General features: G+C 40.2%; 1 protein-coding gene across 9 annotated transcripts in view; it reads right to left on the reverse strand.

The window, feature by feature from the left end:
* Sufu (SUFU negative regulator of hedgehog signaling) overlaps nt 1-21,730 on the reverse strand; it is a 115,403-nt gene that overhangs the window by 47,443 nt on the left and 46,230 nt on the right. For all 9 annotated transcript variants that reach the window (XR_003582000.2, XM_027929965.3, XM_027929961.2 and 6 more), the window contains exon 4: nt 490-632. Coding sequence is in view for 8 of the 9 variants with exons in the window: in XM_027929965.3 (XP_027785766.1) it covers nt 490-632 (143 nt within the window). In the remaining variant the exon portion in view is untranslated. The remainder of the gene's footprint in view (nt 1-489; nt 633-21,730) is intronic.

Below are 21,730 nucleotides of genomic sequence, written 5' to 3' on the forward strand. Positions count from 1 at the left end.
CCAAGGCCTGAGCTAACTCAGGATGGGTCCTCAGGCTGCATCTCGGAAAGGAAGGAAAGGTCAGGGAGATGTTCCCACAGGTGGTGAACCTTTGTGTGAATCTCCAGGAAACCAACTGAACCTCCACATAAACCACATCATAAGCAAAAGCAAGCACTGGTGGCAGCTGGGGAGATTCACACCCCTTCTGGGAAAATATGAGGCCAGCCTGAGCTTCCCTACTGGGAAGTCCTGCTCCTGTGATGGGTCCTCATATGCTCACAAGATTCCCTCATTGGGGTCTCTCTTAACTACAGCCTTTCTATCCCACTCTGATGGCCCTTCCCCTTCTCCTCTCAGAGTGTGAAACAGGACCAAGTAAATCAACCTCACAGACCCATCAGAGGGAGAACAATGTGAATCTCTTGCTTCCTTCATTCCCCTCAGGTTTCCCTCCGTCTTCCAGGACTTTTCCCACAGGGAAGACTCCAATATCCAATTACACCTCACCTGGAGGAAGGTAACTACCCCAAAGGGTGTCTGCACAGGCTGCATCTGTGGGTCCTCTGTCAGCAGCATGTGCTGAATTCTTGACTCACTGTTATCCAAAGGGCTATGCCAAGATACGTGGTCCCCACTGCAGAAGGTGTTCTCTGTGGAGACACAGGAGGATCCTCATCATTTGCATCCAGGCCTAGAATTTGACTTGGACCTTAGAAGACCAGGCTGGGAGGCTCCCCATATTCCTGGTGTTAAATGAGGCCCCAAAAGCTCTTGAGTAAATACAGGAATGTTGAGAGGTAAGACAATTGGACTGTGAGAGCTATAACATAATCAGTCTATCCAAGTTTGAATGGACTAACCAGTGGGTAACTGTAGACAGGCAGGGCATGGCTGGAGGAGGTAGGTGACTAAGGATGTAGCCTAAAAGGATTCATCTTTCCTATGGCCCTTCTGCCACCTCTCCCTACTTCTTGGCCACTATGAATGAAGCAGCTTCTCTCTACCATGCCCTTCTGCCATGATTACCTGCCTCACTTTGGGCCTAGAACAATGGAGTAAGCCTATCATGGCCTGAACCTCTGAAGCCGTGGGCCCAAATAAACTTTTCCTCTTCTAAGCTGTCCTTGTCAGATATTTTGGTCACAACAACAAAAAAGCTAAAATACCTGGGGGTAGGCCCAGGTATTTTAGCATTCCCTCTGGATGGAAGTGAAAAGTTTGCTGATATCTCCAAAACATCCTGTTTGCCATTCTGTTGGGCTTCAATGGAAAAGGACAGGCTGCTAGCATGGATGCTCTCTTGGCCTGGGAAAGTCAAAGACCTCTAGCATTTTTGGTCCTTCCCCAGCACCATGATTCATGAGACAGACAGCAGCCATGATCCTGTCTGCCAAAAAAGAATGAAGTGCTTTCCTGTGGGGTCACCTAGCTGCATGTCTTTCTCCTTGAAAAAATAGACCATGATTTCTGTGCTACTGAAATGGGGCTTGGAAGGGAACACCGACTTTGGAGGGTCTTTGAGACTGGGACCAGTTCCCCACAGTAGGCAGATTTAGGTATTTCTGAGGAACACTGGAGGCTTCCAGGAAATGAAGGTCTGGATAATACTTCACGTACCTTGACAGAGTATACAGGCTGGAAAGGCAGCTGCTTCCATGAGAACAGAGCCACCTAATAGCCTCACCACTGCACCTCACACCAGTCTATTACCTGACACTTACCTTGGGTACCCAAGATATGCTGTATTGACTAGCCCATATGCATCCCTTCCATTTTTCCTTCCAACATAAATTGAAGTACATCATTTTGCACACTTATTTACCTTAAAGCTCACTTCATATGTGTATACAGAGTGCCACTTCATTAAGTGGCTGTGTCATAATTCATTGTGGTCTAGCATTTATGATGTGCGAATTTCTACAGCTGTAGTCTCTTACAGTTTTTTTTTTTTTTTTTGTCAACATTTATGTCAAGGCAGACACACCCATCTCTCTTACACAAACACACACACACACACACACACACACACCAGTCTGAAGGTTCCCAAAGAAGCCTGAAAGCTGCTCTCACTTGTCTTGGTCTAAATACTAATTCCCTCCTGTGTCGGGTAATGTTACATAACTATCTTATCCAAGACACAGATTGCTGTCCTAGCCTCTACAGTGTTCATTCAGGAGGGAGAAGGAAGACTCTGTAGCAAAGGAGAGACACAGCATAGCAAAGGCAAAAGAGAAGGCATACTTCCAGGCAAAGCCAAGGAGAAAACTCCAAATTTCCTGACTCTTGCTGGCTTACCCTTCTCAGATTCCCCCACATGCTCTATAAATAAGCAGCAGTAACAGCAGCAACAGCAACAACAACCACATACACAATACTCACACACACAGCCCAGGCCTGGATGACTTCACTGATAAGTTCTACCACATAGATAGTAATTAATACCAATTCTTCACAAACTCTCTCCAAAAATAAAGGAGAAAACATTTCCCAATTTATCCTATGATGCCAATATCACCCTGATAACAAAAACCAAACAAAAAAGTCATGAGAAGGGCTGGGTTGTAGCTCAGTGGGAGAGTGCCTGCCTAGAACATGCGAGGCACTGGGTTTGATCCTCAGCACCACATAAAAATAAATAAATAAAGGTATTGTGTTCACCTACAACTATTGAAAAATTATATATACATAAAAAGAAGTCATAAGAAGGGGGTTGGAGTTGTGGCTCAGTGGTAGAGCTCTTGCCTGGCATGTTTGAAGTACTGGGTTCAATTCTCAGCACTGCAGATAAATAAATAAAATAAAGGTCCATTGACAACTTAAAAGTCACAAGGAAAACTAAAAAAATAATTCATAGAGCCAAATCCTTTATTTATATAGAAACAAAAATCTTCAATAAAATACTAGCAAGCTGAACCTAGAGTTATATTCAATGATTAGAAATGCAAGGTTGATTTAACATAAGAAAACCAATATAAGATGAGTATATGTATAAGTTCAGCAATTTGGGAGGCTGAGGCAGGAGGATCACAAGTTCAAGGTCAGCCAGGACAACATAGCAAGATCCTATCTCAAAATAAAAAATAAAAAGGGCTGAGGATGTAGCTCAGTGGTAGAGTGCTCCCTATTCAATCTCCAGTAAGACACACACACACAAGAAAGAAAAAGAAAATCAGTGTAATATATCAATGAAATACAGTTTTCTTTAAAAAAAAAAAAAAAAAAAAAAAACCCACACATAATCATCTCAAAAGACACAGAGAAAGCATTTGGTACAATCTAACACATTTTCATGATTTAAAAAACAAAAAAAAACAAAACTCAAACTAGGACAGAGGTTGTGGCTCAGTGGTTTTAGAGTACTCGCCTAGCATGTGTGAGGTGCTCGTTTTGATCCTCAGCACCGCATAAAAATAAATAAATAAAATAAAGGTATAAAAAATTGAAAAAAAAAAAAAACCCACTCAAACTAGAAATAGACAGAACTTCCTCAAGCTGATAAAGGGCATCTACAAAACACCTGCAGCTAATAGCATGCTTCATGGTGATTACTTCCAAGATCAGGAACAAGCCAGAGATGTCCACTCTCATCACTTCCATTCAGCATTGTATTAGAGGCTCTAGTTTGGACAAGTAAAAAAGAAAAAGAGAGAAAATGCATCCAGATTGGAAAAGAAGAATTACACTGCCTTTATACATAGATGACATACTTTTGTATATAGAAAACGTATCTGCTGGGCTGGGGTTGTGGCTCACTGGTAGAGTGCTCACCTAGTGCTCACTGAGGCCCTGGGTTCGATCCTCAGAACCACATAAAGATAAATAAATAAAGGTATTGTGTCCATCTACAGCTAAAAAATATTTTTAAAAAATGCCTGTATGTCTATACATTAGCAATCTGAACATGAACAATCTGAAAATGAAATTAAAAGCAATTCTTTCACAGCACCATTAAAAAGAACACAATATATAGAAATGAATTTAACAAAAGAAGTGAAAACTACAAAAGTGAAAGCTACAAAACATTTTTGGAAGAAACTGGAAAAGACCTATATAAATGTCATGGATCAGAAGACTTAATGTTGTTAAGATGGCAGTATTTGAGCTGGGGCTGTAGCTCTGTGGTAGAGCACTTGCCTTACATCTGTGAGGCACTGGGTTCGATCCTTAGCACCATATAAAAATAAATAAAGATAATGTGTCCATCTACAATTAAAAAATTATTTAAAAAAACATGGCAGTTTTTCCAAATTGAACTACAGATTCAACACAATCCCTATTTTAAAAAGTCAGATGCATTTGTGGAAGAAATTCATAAACATGGAAATACAAGAGACCATAAATAAATAAATAAAATTAAAACAAATTTTTAAAAAATTTTTGAGATGGGGTCTTACCATGTTGGCTGGCTGGCCTTGAACTTCTAGACTCTTACTTTGGCCTTAATGGGATTATAGATGCATGCTACTACACGTGACTGCCCAAAAATTCTTAAAAAAACAAAGTTGCTCTTCTCAATCTAATTATTATTGGCACACATGTGTGGAGTAGGGATCAAATCAGGGGCAGTACTTGACTACACAGCTACATACCCAGCCCGATCTTTCCAATTTTAAAACTTATTATAAAGCTGGAGGAATCACATCAGTGTGGTACTGGCTTAAGAATAGGCATTTGGTCAATGCAATAGAATTGAGAGTTCAGAATAAAACTTTGCATCTATGGCCATTAAATTTTTAACTTTTATTTAATTTTTTTATTTTTATGTGGTGCTGAGGATAGAACTCAGTGCCTCACATGTGCTAGGCAAGCACTCCATCACTGAACTACAACCCCAGCCCCTACGGCCATTAATTTTTGACAAGGTTGTCAAAATAATTCAATGGAGGAAAAAATACTCATTTCAACAAATGGAGCTGGAACAGTGGGATATCCACATGCAAGACTCAAATTGGATCCCTTCTTTCTACCATTAACAAAAACTGACTCAAAATGGATCACAGACTTAACTACAATAGCTAAAACTAAAACTAAAAATCATAATAGTAGGGCTGGGATTGTGGCTCAGCGGTAGAGCGCTCGCCTAGCATGCTCGGGGCCCTGAGTTCAATCCTCAGCACTGCATAAAAATAAATGAATGAAATAAAGGTATTAGGTCCAACTATAACTAAAATAAATAAATAAATAAAAATAATAGTAGATCTTCTGATTTGGATTAGGTAATGGTTTCTTAGCTATAATACCAAAAGCACAAGCAACGAAGGACAGATAAATTGGACTTTATCAAAATTAAAACTTTTCACTGGGTATGGTGGTTGCCTATAAATCTCAGCAGCTCTGGAGGCTGAGGCAGGAGGATCAAGGGTTGGAGGGGCTGGGGCTGTAGCTTAGTGGCAGAGCGCTTGCTTAGAACGTTAACACCATATAATAAAATAAAAATAAAATACAGACATTCTGTCCATCTACACCTATAAAAAAATTTAAAAATAAAAAAAAAAAAAAAAGGAGAGCTGGAGATGTGGCTCAGTGGTTAAGTGCCTCTGGGTTCTACTTTTTTTTTTTTTTTGGCATGGGGTGACTGAATTCAGGGGCATTTAACCACTGAGCCACATCTCCAACCCTACTCTGTATTTTATTTAGAGACAGGGTCTCACTGAGTTGCTTAGCATCTTATTTTTCTGAGGCTGGCTTTGAACTTTTGATCCTCCTGCCTCTGCCTCCCAAGACACTGGGATATAGGTGTGCGCCACCACACCCAGCTGGCTTCTACTTTACACTCTTTAGAATGGCAATTATAAAGAACAACAAAAACAAATCCAGAAAAAACAAGCATTGGTGAAGAAATGGAAAACCTGGAATACCTGTGCACTGCTGGTGGTAATGTAAAATGGTGTAGTTGCTATAGAAAACATTATGGCAGTTCCTCAAACATTTAAAAATAGAATTACCATATGATTCAGCAATTCCAATTCTGGGGATATACCCCAAAGAATTGAAAGCAGGGACTTGAACCAATATTTGTATAATGATGTTCATAGCAGCATTATTCACAATAACAGCAACAACAAAATGGAAGAAACCCAGGGCTGGGGCTGTAGCTCAGTGGCAGAGTGCTTGCCTCGCACATGTGAGGCACTGGGTTTGATCCTCAGCACCACATACAAATAAATAAACAAAATAAAGATACTGTGTCCATATATAACTAAAAAATTATTTTAAAAAAATGGAAGAAACTCAATGCCCATCAAGAGATGAATAGGCTAACAAAATGTAGTATTTACATAAAATGTAATATTATTCAGAAAGGGAAGGATATTCTGATCCATGTTACAACACAGCTGAACTTTGAAAGACATTATGCAAAGTGAAATGAGTTAGACACAGGATAAATACTGCATGACTCCACTTATATATGAGGTACTCAGAGTATTCAAATTCAGAGAGACAGAAAGTAGAATGAAGACTGTCTGAGACTGGGTGGCAACTGCAGAGTTAGTGTTTGGTGGTTCAGAGTTTTAGTGTGGGAAGACAATAAAAGATGATAAAAGTCCTGGAAGCCAGGTGTACTGTAGTCCCAGTGGCTCGGGAGGCTGAGACAGAAGGATAGCCAACCTCAGAATAAAATACAAAATAGGGCTGGGCATGTGGCTCAGTGGTGGAGTGCCCTGAGTTCAATCACTGTACCAAAAAAAAAAAAAAGAAAAAGTCCTGGAGACAGATGATGGTTCTAGATACCACAATGTGAACATACTTATCACTACTAAACTATATGATTCTTTTTTTCTTTCTTTCAGTACTAGGGATAAAACCCATGGACACCCTACCAATGGAGTTACATCCCCAGACCTTTTTATTTTTTATTTTGGGACAAGGTCTTGCTAAGTTGCCCAGGCTGGTCTGGAATTTGTAATCCTTCTGCTTCAGCCTCCCGAATAGCTGGGATTAATTACATGAGTATACCATCATGCCTGGATGAACTGTGTACTTAAAAACAGTTAAGGATGACAAATTCCATGTTATGCATATTTAAACATCATTTAAAAAAGGCAGTTCAGAGAATGGGAGAAATATTTTCAAATCATGGATCTGATTAATATCCATAACAAAGCATATTGTATCCAGAATATACAAAGAGCTCTTATAACTCAATAATAAAAGACAATTCAATTTAAAATAGGTAAAAGATCTGAATAGGGGCTGGGGTTGTGGCTCAGTGGTAGAGAGCTTGCCTAGCACACGTGAGGCACAGGGTTCGATCCTCAGCACCACATAAAAATAAACAAACAAATAAATAAAATATTGAAAAAAATATCTGAACAGATATTTCTTCAAAGAAGATATACAGATAGCCAATAAGCATATTAAAAGATGTTCAACATGATTAGATGTTAAGGATATGCAAATCAAAGCCACAAAGAGATCACCACCACTTGATACCCACTAAAATGGCTAAAATACAAAAAAAAGTAATAACATGAGCTGACAGGGATGTGGAGAAACTGAAAACTTCATATATTGATGATGGAATGTAAAATGGTGGAGCTGCTTTGGAAAAGAGTTTAGTTATTTCCCCAAATGTTAAATGCAGAGTTGCCATATGATCCCGCAATTCCGTCCTAGGTTATACCTAAAAGTAAAGAAAATTTGACTATACAAAGGTTTGTATATGAATGTTCATAGCAGCATTACTCATAATAATCCAAAAGGTAGAAATACCAAATGTTCCTCAACTGATGAATGGGTAAATAAAATATGGTATATTCATACAATGTAATATTATTTGGCAATAAAAAGGAATGGTGTACTAATACATGCTACAAGATGCCAAGATAATTCAATAAAGAGCAGTCTTTTCAGCAAATGATGCTAGAACAGCAAGATATCCACATGCAAAAAAGACACAAGTTGGATTCCTTCCTTCTACCACTTATAAAAACTGACTCAAAATACAAAAATTGACTCTAACTGCAGTAGCTAAAACTATAAAACTCTTTAAGAGGAGTAAATCTTCCGACTTGGGTTAAGCAATAGTTTCTTAAGACGTAATGCCGCCGGGCACAGTGGTACATGCCTATAATCCCAGTGGCTGGGGAGGCTGAGACAGAAGAATCGCAAGTTCAAAGCCATCCTCAGCAATGGCGAGGCACTAAGCAACTCAGTGAGACCCTGTCTCTCAATAAAATACAAAATAGGGCTGGGAGGATGGATCAGTGGTCAAGTAACCCTGAGTTCAATCCCCCATACCAAAGGAAAAGGGGAAAAAAAAGACATAATGCCCAAAGCACAAACAATGAAGAATAAATTCAGGACTTTATCAAATTAAAAACTTTTGTGCTGCAAACAATACCATTGAAAAAGTGAAAAGAGATGCAAATCAAAATTATTACTGCTTTACACCAGCTAGAATGGTATAAACATGAATCTTAAAAATACAACATTAAGGGCTGGAAGTGTGGTAGAGCTCTCATGGGGGTGGGGGGACACTGGGTTTGATCCTCAGCACTATATAAAAATAAAATAAAGGTATTGTGTCCATCGATAACTTAAAAAAGAAATTTAAAAAATACAACATTAAGGGGGAAAAGCCAGTCATAAGAGACCATCTGTTATATGATTCCATTGATAGAGAATATCCAAATGGGCAAAACTACAAAGACAGGCAGTAGTTCAGTGATTGTCCAGGGCAGGGATGGTTGAAGGGACTGTAGACTGACCAGGGGAGTTGGGGTGATAAAAATATTATAGGGTTCATTGTGGTGATGGCTATACGGTATGTGAACCATATCTCAATAAAGTCATTATTAAAAAAAAAAGTTGTAGTAGGAAAAGGAAGGAAGTCCCTGAATTTCTCGTTACCATCTCCCCAGCCCAGCTTAGCAGAAATCTGACTAATAATTCTGAGACATCAAAGCATTTTATAGGCTCATAAGATCTGAAAAATCACCTACCAACATTTTCTTTTCTACCAGTGAGAAAAGGGCTTCTGAGACTGTCCAATGCTGTGTAGCATGTCAGTGAGGAGGGGCATAGTCCAACACCTCCCAAACTTTACACCATAACACTCACCTGGACTTTTGCCCTATCTGTGTACTCCTGTACCATTATCTATCTGTATTTCATCCCTTAAAATTGACTTACTTTTCTTTCTTTTTTTTTTAGTTTTCGGTGGACACAACATCTTTATTTTATTCTTATGTGGTGTTGAGGAGGATCGAACCCAGCGCCCCGCGCATGCCAGGCGAGCGCGCTACCACTTGAGCCACATCCCTAGCCCTTACTTTTTTTTTTTTTTTTTAACCTAAATAAACTTACTTTAAAGGTAACTTCATCATCACTATCCTAACTAAGGAAAATAAATGGAAAATCAGTGTTGCTGACCACTAAGTGAAGATAATTTGGTTTAGCTAATATTGTTGCCTACCTAAAGCTGTTGAAAACTGAAATAAGCAAGGATTAAAGGCTGTTAAAAGATTAAAAAGTCATGAAAGAATCAAAGAACTGAGAAGGGAAGAGAAACCTAACTATTCATGTTACTGAATTCCTGTTGTCCAGTTATCAGCTAAAATCTGCTAGCTTTAAAGGCAAACCCTGGTCTAGTGGTGAACTTTGGAATTGAGAAGGCCTGGTTCCTATTTGCCTCTTTCCCTTACTAGTTTTAACTCTGGGCAACTTGTCCAACCACAATATCCTAAGCCTGTTTCCTTGTCTGTAAGCAGGATCTACTGTGCCTACTTGGCGTGTTTCCTACTGCCACCAAGATATTCCTGTGCTGAAATACTGTATACTCACAAACAATGCCTAGTCACCAGAACACAGGACTGGCCAGTCTGTAGTAACAGCAAGTGGCCAGTAGGTGACACCATCACCCTTGGTTTAAGAAACAGATGGGGCCATTCCCTTGAATTTAATCTGATGTCTGGTCTACAGAAAAATACCCCAATCCAGGCTGCAATTTAGGTTAAAAACAGGGAAGATGCTAAAAATGCTTGGAGCCAAAACCTTTTATTAACCAGAACTGACACGGATTTTTAAAATGAATTCGCGTAAACCCAAACTGTTTAATGTACAGGCTTAATTTGGGAAGGGGCTTAAATTAAGCAGAAGAGCATTGGCAAGAAAAGGCAGTCAGGCCAAGTTGCTGCTGTAGGACTAATACTTTCCGGATATCCTGAGCACGTGTGGTCAAGTCTTGGCACAGGTACTACTGAGTTAAGAGGGACAGGGCAGAATGTGTAACTTTCCACAGAAAATGTTTAGAGAACAGGACACTAACTAACAGAATCTTTCAGCAAGTGGCAGAGTCTGCTGTGGCCAAGTCTTTCTTAACAATGAAAGAGCCTTGGTCACAGTTTTCAAGACTGGGATAAAGCCACAATGGGTTCATTCTTGAGTCAGGTCTGGTCTTTATGCCCTGGATGCTTGGCTCCATTCTGTGTGAAGCCACTGTAGGTCTCAGCACTCAGCCCCAGTGCCCGCCCCAGGAAGCTCCTGGCCCTACAGAGGCGTTTTCAAATGCTAATAATGCCTTAGTTGGAGGCCCAGCTGTCCAGCCAGGGGTTAGAGAACTGGCTCAGTCTCCCCCTCTCTCTGCCTAAGTCCTCTGTGCAAGTAAGGATGAAAATCCCTGAGGCCCCTTCTGAACCACACAGCAGGTGGCCACCTGGTATCTAAAAGGCCATCCCAGGTGAGGGCACCAAGTCATTTTCCATTCCCTTTCTTCCTCTGAGTTTTGCCCCCATGAGAAACCTCCCTTAGCTCCCTGAGCTTGGTATGCTTCTTGGCAAGGGGAAGCAGCACTCCAAGGTGGCAAAGAGTAAAAATAAAAATTAAAAAAAAAAAAAAAAATGACTAGGTATATTTCTGCCCCTTGCTTACTTGAGAAGGATTTCCTTATTCTATGTTAAATTCCTCAATAACAAAAAATTCCCTGGCAAGAGCTCTTTAAAACTCTATGTGTTGGGCTATGGGGTTGTGTGTGGCTCAGAGGTAGAACGCTTGCCTAGCACATGTGAGGCACTGGGATAGATCCTCAGCTCTACATAAAAATAAATAAATAAATAAAATAAAAGGGGCTGGAGTTGTGGTGCAATGGTAGTGTTCTCATCTAGCATGCACATGCACGAGGCACTGGGTTCGAGACTCATAAAAATAAAATAAAACCACATAAAAATAAAACAAAAATATCTGTCCACCTAAAACTAAAAAATAAATATTTAAAAATGAAATAAACATATTATGTCCATCATATCTAAAAAAAAAATTTTAAATACCCTCTATGTATTGGCAGGGGGGGAGTTGTTGAATGGGTGTACAGAGACACTCATTGGGTCCTTAAATTGGCCATCACCCTGTCCCCACCTCCCCAACATCCAAATTTGGTCATGGTGGTCTGAAGTTGGACTGGTATAATAAGTTACCTATTTCTGCACAAATAGGTTGCAGAAAGAAATTATTGTTTGCAAAGTAATTAACACTGCCTTTGAAATACTAAGAAACAAACACATTCTTCAAGGGTTCTTAATTCATCCCAACTCTGGAGAATGATGGTCTGCCTACATCCCATAAAAGGAAAGTCCCAGCAATGTTCCATACAATGGCTTCAAAAGTAATGCCCCACTACCACCCAATGGAAGCTAATGTCCCTTCTGGAGTTTCTTATGGCTGAAGTCTGGAATCCTGAAGGGAAATGGTCCTTTCTTCCAGGTGCTCTTTCTGAGCACCCTGAGATGATCACAGGCTCTCCAGGGACAGAATGAGGCAGCAGGCCCAGCTGAATCACACTAATTGTCAAGTGAGGAGCTGGCCTGTAGGAGGTGTTTGAGAGAGAGCAGGAAAATGGAAGGAGACCCAAAATGGGCTGGCAGACTCAGGCCTGTCAGTTTTGAGGTTAAACTTCTGAACAATATGACACAACCATCTCTGTCTCCCAAGAAATAACCTCTTACCTTTTTTTTTTTTTTTTTTTAATGGTGCTGGGGATGAAACCTAGGATCTTGTGTGTGCTGGACACTCTACCGCTGAGCGACACCCCCATCTCCCTTATTGGTGTTTAAAAATCACTGACAACCAGGGTTCAAGTGTTCTCTATGAAGACCCAGAGCTGGTTCCTAGGAGGACTTGGCAGCTCTTTCCCCAAATGCCAGACACACCAGATATGCCACCAGCAACATGGACTGATGAGAAGGGAAGGGCCGATTAGTCTGTGTTCCATCTCTGGGAGACCCAGGAAGCCAACACATGTGGAGAATCTGGCAACAGTCTACCCCACCCTCTTTCCTAAGAAGGCCCAAGCTGCTGTTGTGGCCACTGTGGAACTGCTCAGCAGAGCTGGGTCCAGAAAAGGTCTCTCTGAAACTGGAAGAGAGCCCTTATACAAGTTAGAATACACTTAGGGGCAAACAGGCAGTTCTGCACAGGTGCAGCAGCCTCATGATTCCCCAGTGAAAGGGGGATACCAACTGAAGGTTTTGTTGAATGAACTAGCCCTGGCTGAGGCAGCAGAAGAAGTGAAATACAGTCAGTTCTGTTGGCCTCTACCAGCACAAGTGCTCCCAAAAGGGCCTTCTGATTGCCCGGACTGTGTCTCTCCTTAAGCCCATCTCAATTTCAAAAGCCCGGGGGCTTTCTCCTTGCTGGAAGGAGGGAAGTGGGGTTGTATGCGCCTAGTCTGTTTTTGCCAGAAGAAGCCTACAAAGTTTTAAGGCCAAGGTGTATGGGCAGTCTGATGTCACTGCCACAGATTACATTTCTGGAGCTATTAACACACTCATGCAATGCTACTCTCATTTTAGGGAAGTGGTAACCCCAGACATTGTATGAAGGGCACTACCCTCACTATCCAACACCCTAAGACCCAGAGCCTCCTCCAGGCAGACACTACCTCCACCTGACAGCTCCCACTCACCAAAGGAAGGCCAGCACTCACTTTTTCCTCCAGGGATCCACACAGAGCTAGTGAGCATCTCAACAGGAGCTCGCAGTTCCCTGCATGCCATGCCCCACCATGCTCTAGCCATAGGTAAGAATCTTGCAATGGAGTTCTGAGGCAAAGCCACACCAGGAACCTCGAAAGCAGCTGAAGGCAACCATGTAAGCAAAGCACCAAGGAGAAAAAATTAATATGTTCTGGGTAATTCCCCTTGAACACTTGACCTCTTGAAGGGAGATGAAAAGATGGGATATTCTAGAAGTTAGAGTTGGTACAAATCCACAGAATCTGGCACCCCTGTCTTTCTCCACACACATGCACTGAGGACAAGGTGCTTGCAAGAGAAGGAAATCCTAGGGTACAGCTGAACCCCATTGCAGGGTTTCAAAGCAAATTTCTCCAAAGAAGGACAAGACAGAAGTCTTTCTTAAAGAAAGAAAAAACAAACAAATCAAAAGGAAAAACAAAACAGACTCTCTGTACATAAAGTTAATGAGTTTTTATGGCTAGAAGGCATTTTTTTTTTTTTTTAATGTGGTGCTAGGGATCAAACTCAAGGCTTTGTGCATGCAGGCAAGCACTCTAGCACCAAGTTACATCCCCAGCCCATTAGAAAGAAAATTCTTGGTAGTTGGATGGATGGTAGCCAGTCTTAAAGGTTTTTCCAACTTGGTCAAATGGTAAAAGCAAGAATTGTGCCCATCCCCATGCATCCTCCTTTCAAATATTCTGAATGTAGTTTATGACTGGAAAAGTTCATTTGGGTGTTCAGAGGGCTTCCTTCCACTAATTCTGTCTGATATTAATTTGGCTAAATGTGGTTGCAAGACACTGCAAGGGGAAATGAATGTGTGGTACTACTTGATTAAATAAAGAAGAGTGAGAAGAAACATGATTTCTTCTACAAAACTGAAAGGAAACCTCCAGGATATCCCTTCTAAGTTTTGCCTGGCATCAAAGGACTGGAAAAGGACTAGAAAGCTAGTCAAGGGAGACTTAAAATTGTTTCCCTAGAAATTTCCTCAAAAACCTTTCCCTCTCCAGCTTCCTTTCACTCCCTCAAGTCACTGTCAGGAGGTATAGATAGAGAAGTGTAAAGAAAATTCCTTTTATACTCAAAGAAGCTCAGCAAACTGCAATACTTGCAGCAGGGTCATAGCAGGGGAGGCAGAAAACTGGTGGGCTGACAAAGACTCTGCAAGCCTCACCAGAGTCTCTACAGACAAGACTGTGGGTCCCTGCACTCCTCTTGAGTCCCATGCAGGACAATCTCCCCATTGTAAGGATGGGAACCTCAGTAGCCTAAAGGGCTCAGTGGAGGGGGCTAAGTGTAAACTTATAGTCCTACGTTTACTTTTATGAAAAATGTCAGGAGGTCCTTTAAAGTTTTTTTTTTTTTTTTTTTAAAGAGAGAGAGAGAGAGAGAGAGAGAGAGAGAGAATGAATTTCAATATTTATTTTTCAGTTTTTGGCGGACACAACATCTTTATTTGTATGTGGTGCTAAGGATCGAACCCGAGCCTCACGCATGCCAGGCAAGCGCGACACCGCTTGAGCCAAATCCCCAGCCCCAAAAGTTTAGGTAGATCAAGCCCAGGGCCTCACATACACTGGGCAGGCATTTTTTTTTTGGGTAGTATTGGGGATTGAACCCAGGGCCTTGTGCATGCAAGGAAGGCACTTTACCAACTGAGCTATATCCCCAGACCTTTTAAAGTTTTAAAATCAAGCATATGCTTGTGCTCTTTCCACCTTTTTCCTGAAGAGAACGGTGAAATCTAGAATGAAAATCCATTTAGTTGCCAGGGACTTGTAAACCAGTGTACAATCACTTTGAAGACCAAGTGGCAGAATCAATATAGTATTCTCCGTGTGTGTGTGTGTGTGTGTGTGTGTGTGTGTGTTAGTTACTGGAGATTTAACCCAGAGGCACTCTACCACAGAGATATACTCCCAGCCCCCGGCTGCACTATTCTACATTCCCATCAGCAGTATGTGTTCAGAGTTCCGATTTCTCTACATCCTCACCAACATTTGTTATCTTTTGCATGCGTTTGTGTATTTTGATAACTGCTCATCAGATGATTTTGAGCTAATTAAAAAGGAGAACAGGAGATTGTCCTGAGTAGCAATGACTAAATTAGGCAAAAGTCCTTCAAAAGTAGGACTATCCTGTTTCATGTACACATATAGCCCCTCTGTCCATTGTTCGCTGTGAAACAATAAGCTGCAATTGCAAGAAATGGGTCAGGAAACCTAGAAGCAGATTCACCCTAGCAGAGCCTTCAAATAAAAAGGCAGCCTACTAAACACCTGCAGTGTGGCCCCTGCCCATTGTGGCACTGCACAGACTGAGCAGAGGACCTAAAGAAGCTGTACCCAGACTCCACAGAAACTTGTAAGGGTATAAATAGGTATTGTCTTAAACCATTAATTTTGTGATAATTTGTTATGCTGCCCAGAAAACCAACACAGGAAAACTTCATTTTGGCTTAATTGTATTTGTTTTTTGCAGGGTTGGGGATCAAACTCAGAACCTCATGCATACTAGTCAAGAACTCTACTACTAAGCTACATCCTCAGCAATAATTTTATTTTATAATTCTATAAAATTTACATGGTTCCAAAGTCACAAATCTACAAAACAAGGAAAAGCCAGGCTTCCTGTTCTCTCCATTCATTCTGTTCCTTCTTCTTCTTCTTCTTCTTCTTTTTTTTTTTTTTTTTTTTTTTTTTTGGTACCAGGGATTGAACCCAGAGGTGCTCAACCACTGAGCCACATTCCCAGCCCTTTTAAAAATATTTTATTTAGAGACAGGGACTTGCTGAGTTGCTTAGGGCTTTACTAAGTTGCTGAGGCTAGCTTTGAACTCACAATCCTCTTGCCTCAGCCTCCTGAGCCACTGAGATTCATGTGCCACCATGAACAGCCTGTTCCCTCCTTCTTGAATAGGTCACCATTTAAAATATATTATAGCTTATCTTTCTATTTAAAAAATCCACAATAAAGAAAAGCAGGGGCTGAGATTGTGGCTCAGTGGCAGAGTGCTTGCCTCACACTATGAGGCACTGGGTTTGATCCTCAGCACCACATAAAAAGGAATAAACAAAAATAAAATATTGTGTCCATCTACACCTAAAAAAAATTTAAAAAAGAAAAATATGTTTTCTTATGTGTGTGTGTATATATATGCCATATATATACCCCCATCCTGCTTTTATTTATTTTTTGTGGTGCTGGAGATTGAACCCTGCAGTGTGGCCCCTGCCCATTGTGGCACTGCACAGACTGAGCAGAGGACCTAAAGAAGGTCCTCTGTTTCATGTGTTTATATCCCCAGCCCCACCTACTTTTACTTTTAAAGTTTGCTATGGCCATAATTTTATTTGGTTACAATAAACCATACATTTTACTTTATATCCTAGAATGTTTAACAACTTTCTAGGCTACATGAAAAAGCTTTTTTTTTTGATTCATCTGTCACTTAAAATGACAACTTTGAAGACACTGCATAGCCATTCTTGATGTCAAGAGTTAGCCTCATCAATATATCACTACCTTCAAATTTTTTACTGCACAGGTAGAATGGTGAGTGTTCATATTCCCAAAGATAATTGGGAATTAGTGTATACTGAAATATTGGATTTATACAATTTAGGAAATAATATTGCTAACTTAAGAGTATATTCTAGGGCTGGGGATCTAGCTCAGTTGGTAGAGTTCTTGCCTCACATGTACAAGGCCCTGGGTTCAATCTCCAGTACCACTAAAAAAAAAAAAAAAAAAAAGTGTATTTTATTTGGCTAACCAGGATGGTAAATCTATGAATCATGCTGTATGAATGACAAGCAGACTAGTAAGTTCTCTGTGGCTAACTATTGCATTAATAATCCAAATTAATACCCTTTCTGAATTAATGCCATCTACCTATAACCATCATTTCCCTGTAGGCTTGGCCATAGGATTTGCCTTGGTCAGTAGGCCAGTAGCAAAGTATATTTTCTCTTTATTTGGTGTGTGTGTGTGTGTGTGTGTGTGTGTGTGTGTGTGTGTGGTGCTGGGGTATTGAACCCAGGGCCTTGTGCATGTGAGGCAAGCATGCTACCAACTGAGCTCTATCCCCAGCCCAACAAAGCATATTTTCATTTCCACTTCTTCCCATGGACCCATAACACTGTGATAAGATGCCAGAGCTAATTATTGCAACTAGTGCTTCAATTAATAGTCCTTTGTGAACATCTTTTCATAATTTTGCTCACATCTTTGAAATTCCTAGAAGTGGGATTGCTAGCATTGCTATATCATTTTTAGCAACATTGCTAGGTATTGATAAATTCTCTTCCAGAGAGAGAGAGAGAGAGAGAGCTCTTTGTCCCACCTAAGCCCCCATCTCAACTGAAGATTGAATCCAGGGGTGCTCTACTAACTGAGTTATATCCCCAGCCCTTTCTTATCTTTTTATTTTGGGACAGTGTCTCACTAAATTGCAGAGTCTGGCATTAAACTTAAAATCCTCCTAACTGAGCCTCCCAAGTAGCTGGGATTACAGGAGTACACCACTGCATCTAGTCAATAGTGGCATTTTGTATCCCACCACGAATGTATGACAGTTTCTCTAAGCCTGACTTGCTTCTGTCAGATAAGGGAGAAGTGTTATCTCAAGGCTTTTCGTTGCATTTCTCTTATTACAACTGACGTGAACATACTTCTTTTCATGTGTTTATGGACATTTCCTTGAAACATCAAATTTTATCTCAAGAGTATTTTGGTTTGCCTCATCCCCAGCAATCCTCCAAAAGATAAAAAAATCAAACACCGATTATAGCTGTCATCCGCCACCACAGTGTAAGGTGAAAGTATCACTTATTAGCACTGATTACTCTTCTTTTACCAGGTCATAGGGCCCAGTCACCCCAAATGTATGTGTTTACCTGATTCTGAGGCAAAACCAGATCAAGTTAAGAGTCTCTAAGTAATGAAACTTTACTTTATTCTCTGATGCAATTTCCTTTGCTGTGTAGCCTTGAACAAACAAGTCACTTCCCCGTACTTTTCTTCCAGGTATCAAAATATGATGTGATGATACTGCCTACCTTGCAGGGAAATTTTTAGAATCAAGAAAAGTGATTAAAATACATAAAATCTGCCTTTTGTACTATCTGTAAGACTGTACAAGTATTGAGCCTCTGAGGACCTCAAATATTTTTAAGCACCTGATTTGACCACAGGAAAACAGGGCCACTACCCACATGAAAAGGAATAATGATCAAAGAGCCTCATGGGAACTAAGATACAGAGTCCAACACTGTGGTGCAGAATACAGTCTCCTCAGAGAGCCAGGATTCTAATCTTCAGCTCAGGAAACTAACACTTTTCTTCCTGCCTTAGTTTATATCAAGAAACACAGTCACAGTGTTTTATGGTTGTCCTCAGAGATCACCCAACTGGGTCACACCTGGAGGGCCTGGGAAAGAAAACCTGGAGAAGAGGAAGGAGGCAGGGGGCTTTTTATAGGAGGCCATGTTGGAGCACAACAGAGTGGTCACCAGAATGTCAGATTAGAATTATTAGCATTATTAATTGGCTCCTGGATTTGGCAGTCTAAACACTCAAATTGACAGAGCTCACACTCAATGTTTAAATCCACACTGACCTGGGCCAGCAACTGTCCCAACTTTGTTAGGGCAGCATCAGAGATAGCAAGTATACTGCCCCCCCAAGGCCTATCCATGTTAGGAAATGCTCCCATATCCCAGTGAGCAGTTAACAGCTTTCCAGTTAAATCCCATTAACAAGAAAGAAAAACTAACAAAGAAAAAGGAAAATCCCTTTTCCATATGGCAAGACCTTAATTTTTTTAGCATTTTTAAAAATTTATTTAATTTTTTTTAATATTTATTTTTTAGTTATAGTTGGACACAATACTTTTATGTATTTATTTTTATGTGGTGCTGAGGATCGAACTCAGAGCCCTGTGTGTGCTAGGCAAGCGCCCTACCACTGAGCCCCAACGCAGCCCCAAGACCTTAATTTTTTTATTAGCTATTTTATAATTTATTTATAGTCTAAGCAACAAGTTCCTATGATTAACACAGATCAATACCACCTTGATTTTTGACCCCAGAGAATATTAATTAGGTTTTAGATGCATTTTTCTTTATCTTGTTATTAAATGCATTATCTAAGTTAGTAACTCATGTTTAAGAAAAAGAAAAGAACAGAAAAAACAAAAAACCAAACAAACAAACAAAAAAAGGATTGCCAGGCATGGTGGTGTATGCTTGTAATCCCAGCAACTTGGGAGGATGAGAAAGGAGGATTACAAGTTAAAGGGCAGCCTCAGTAACTTGGCAAGGACCTAAGCAACTTAGTGAGGCACTGTCTTAAGAGTGGGGATATAGCTCAGTGACAAAGTGCCCTTGGGTTCAGTCCCCAGTACCAAAAACAAACAAACAAACTACAATACACAGCCTATGCCACAGTCTATTTCAAATTCAGCTTGTCCACCAAGAGCCTCAAATTTATTTTTATTTATTTTTTTGGTACCAGGGATTGAACCTAGGGGTGCTTAACCACCAAGCCACATTTCCAGTCTGTTTTCTTTTTACTTTTTATTTTGAGACAGGGTCTCACCAAGTTGCTGAAGCTAGCTTTGAACTTGCAATCTTTCTGCCTCAGCCTACTGAGCCTCTGAGGACCTCCCAATATTTTTAAGCATCTGTTATGTGTCATAGTTCACCCCCTACATACTCAATCCTTTTCTTCAAACTGAAATGCTTCCAGTTTCCTATTCTTCACAGGCCACACAGTTTAGAAGTTTTGTCAATCTGAAGCCACCTTTCTCTAGATTTGCTCTGATTTGCCAATATCCTTGTAGAATGTGGCATCCAGAAGGACTGTTGGTTAAAGATGGCACAGGAAGCAGACACTTACTTCTGAGTATATATATGCAGGTAGAGAGCTGGGGAATTCTCTACGCACTTGGTCCAGGTACTTCCAGAGTCCCACTACTGCTCAGACAAAGGGAAGGGATTTGCAGATAACCAATTTTAAATGATCTGAGTATAAGAAGAGGAAGCAATAGATAATTTGTAATAACATTTTGCTGCTAAGGACAGACTCCTTGTAAAGACATTTCTTCCTGCTCAAGAAGGCTGTAGTAGAAACTGAGTTGTTAGGGTAAATTCAGGAAGTACATTTAGCAGGGTTTACTTAGAGCCCCAGAGCCTGCTTAGCCTGTAGGCCTCCAGCCTCAAAGAACTTCCTTAACATTGGAATTGAGCCAGCTTAGAAGTTACCAAAAGCTGGAAGACTTCTGCAACTTATTCTGTGGACTTCAAAGGTGACAGAGAGCTTCCTGGGTGCCTGTGCTGCTGGCAGGTAAGAGTGAGTACAATGGCAGTAATCACCAGGGCCACCCAGCAATTGCTCTCTTAGAAGACATCTGGGCACAGGCACTGAACTACAAAATGTGCAGACCGCATGACCCAGCATCCCACTTTAGGAATTTACCCTTAAATAATGGGACACAGTTGCCAAGCTGTACATACAAGTTGTCCCATACAGCATTGTTTAAACTAAGGAAACCAGAAACTACTTGAAAGCTCATCAAAAGAAGATTGTTTAAGCTGGGCATTGTACACACATGTAATCCCTGCGGCTTGGGATGCTGAGGCAGGAGATTCGCAAGTTCAAGGTGAGCTTTAGCAATTTAGCAAGGCCCTAAGCAACTTAGTCACAAAATAAAAACCAAAAAGGGCTGGGGATGTGTGGTTCAGTGATTGAGCACCCCTGGGTTCAATCTCTGGTATAAAATACTACTACTACTACTACTGCTGCTGCTAATAATAAAAATAAATTAAATTAAAAGGGTTGGGGATCTGGCTCGGTGGTAAAGTATCCCTAGGTTAAATCCCCAGTACCCAAAATAAATAAATAAATGAGAGAGGACAGAGAGAGAATGAGAATTAACTAGAGGGTTTCTTATGTTACTACCTTGCACAGGAATACAATATATATTATTTGCTATTAATAAACAACATATACTATTGCTATTGAGCTATATTTAATCAGCTAGAAAGACTTTCATGGCATGAACCTGGGTGAAGAAAGTATCTTAATATGTACATTATTTAGAAAAAATTGCCTAATTAGTTTATGCGTAGAAACATGTCTAGAAGAGTGAACCAAATAAAGAATGGTTGACTCAGGGGCAGGGATTTAGATGTTTATTTTTTATTTTCAATTATATACTTATTTAATTTAAAAAACTATAAAAGCTTACTTATAAGAAATTTGAACAACAGAAAAATGAGTAAAGTGAAAAATGAAAATCTTTTTTCCCATCAGTCCTACTTCTCTGATATGACCACTGTTACTATTTGAGATGCAGTCTTCAAGACTTTCTTCTGCGCATGTTATCATATACATATGATATATATGAATGAGTGTATATATATATATATATATATATATATATATATATATATATATATATAATTTATTTATTTATTTTTTAAAATTTGTGGCACTGGGGATGAAACCCAGGGCCTGATCTACATTCCCAGCTACCACGTTTCTTTTTTTAAAGTAAAAATGCAACCCTATTCTACCCATTGTTTTTTTTTTTTTTTATTTTTTAATTTTTTATTGTGGGTTGTTCAAAACATTACAAATTTCTTGACATATCATATTCCACACTTTGATTCAAGTGGGTTATGAACTCCCACCTTCACCCCATACACAGATTGCAGAATCACATCAGTTACACATCCATTGATTTACAAATTGCCATACTAGTGTCTGTTGTGCTCCGCTGCCTT

The sequence above is a fragment of the Marmota flaviventris genome, chromosome 4 (assembly GCF_047511675.1).
Source record: "Marmota flaviventris isolate mMarFla1 chromosome 4, mMarFla1.hap1, whole genome shotgun sequence".
NCBI classification, from domain to species: domain Eukaryota; kingdom Metazoa; phylum Chordata; class Mammalia; order Rodentia; family Sciuridae; genus Marmota; species Marmota flaviventris.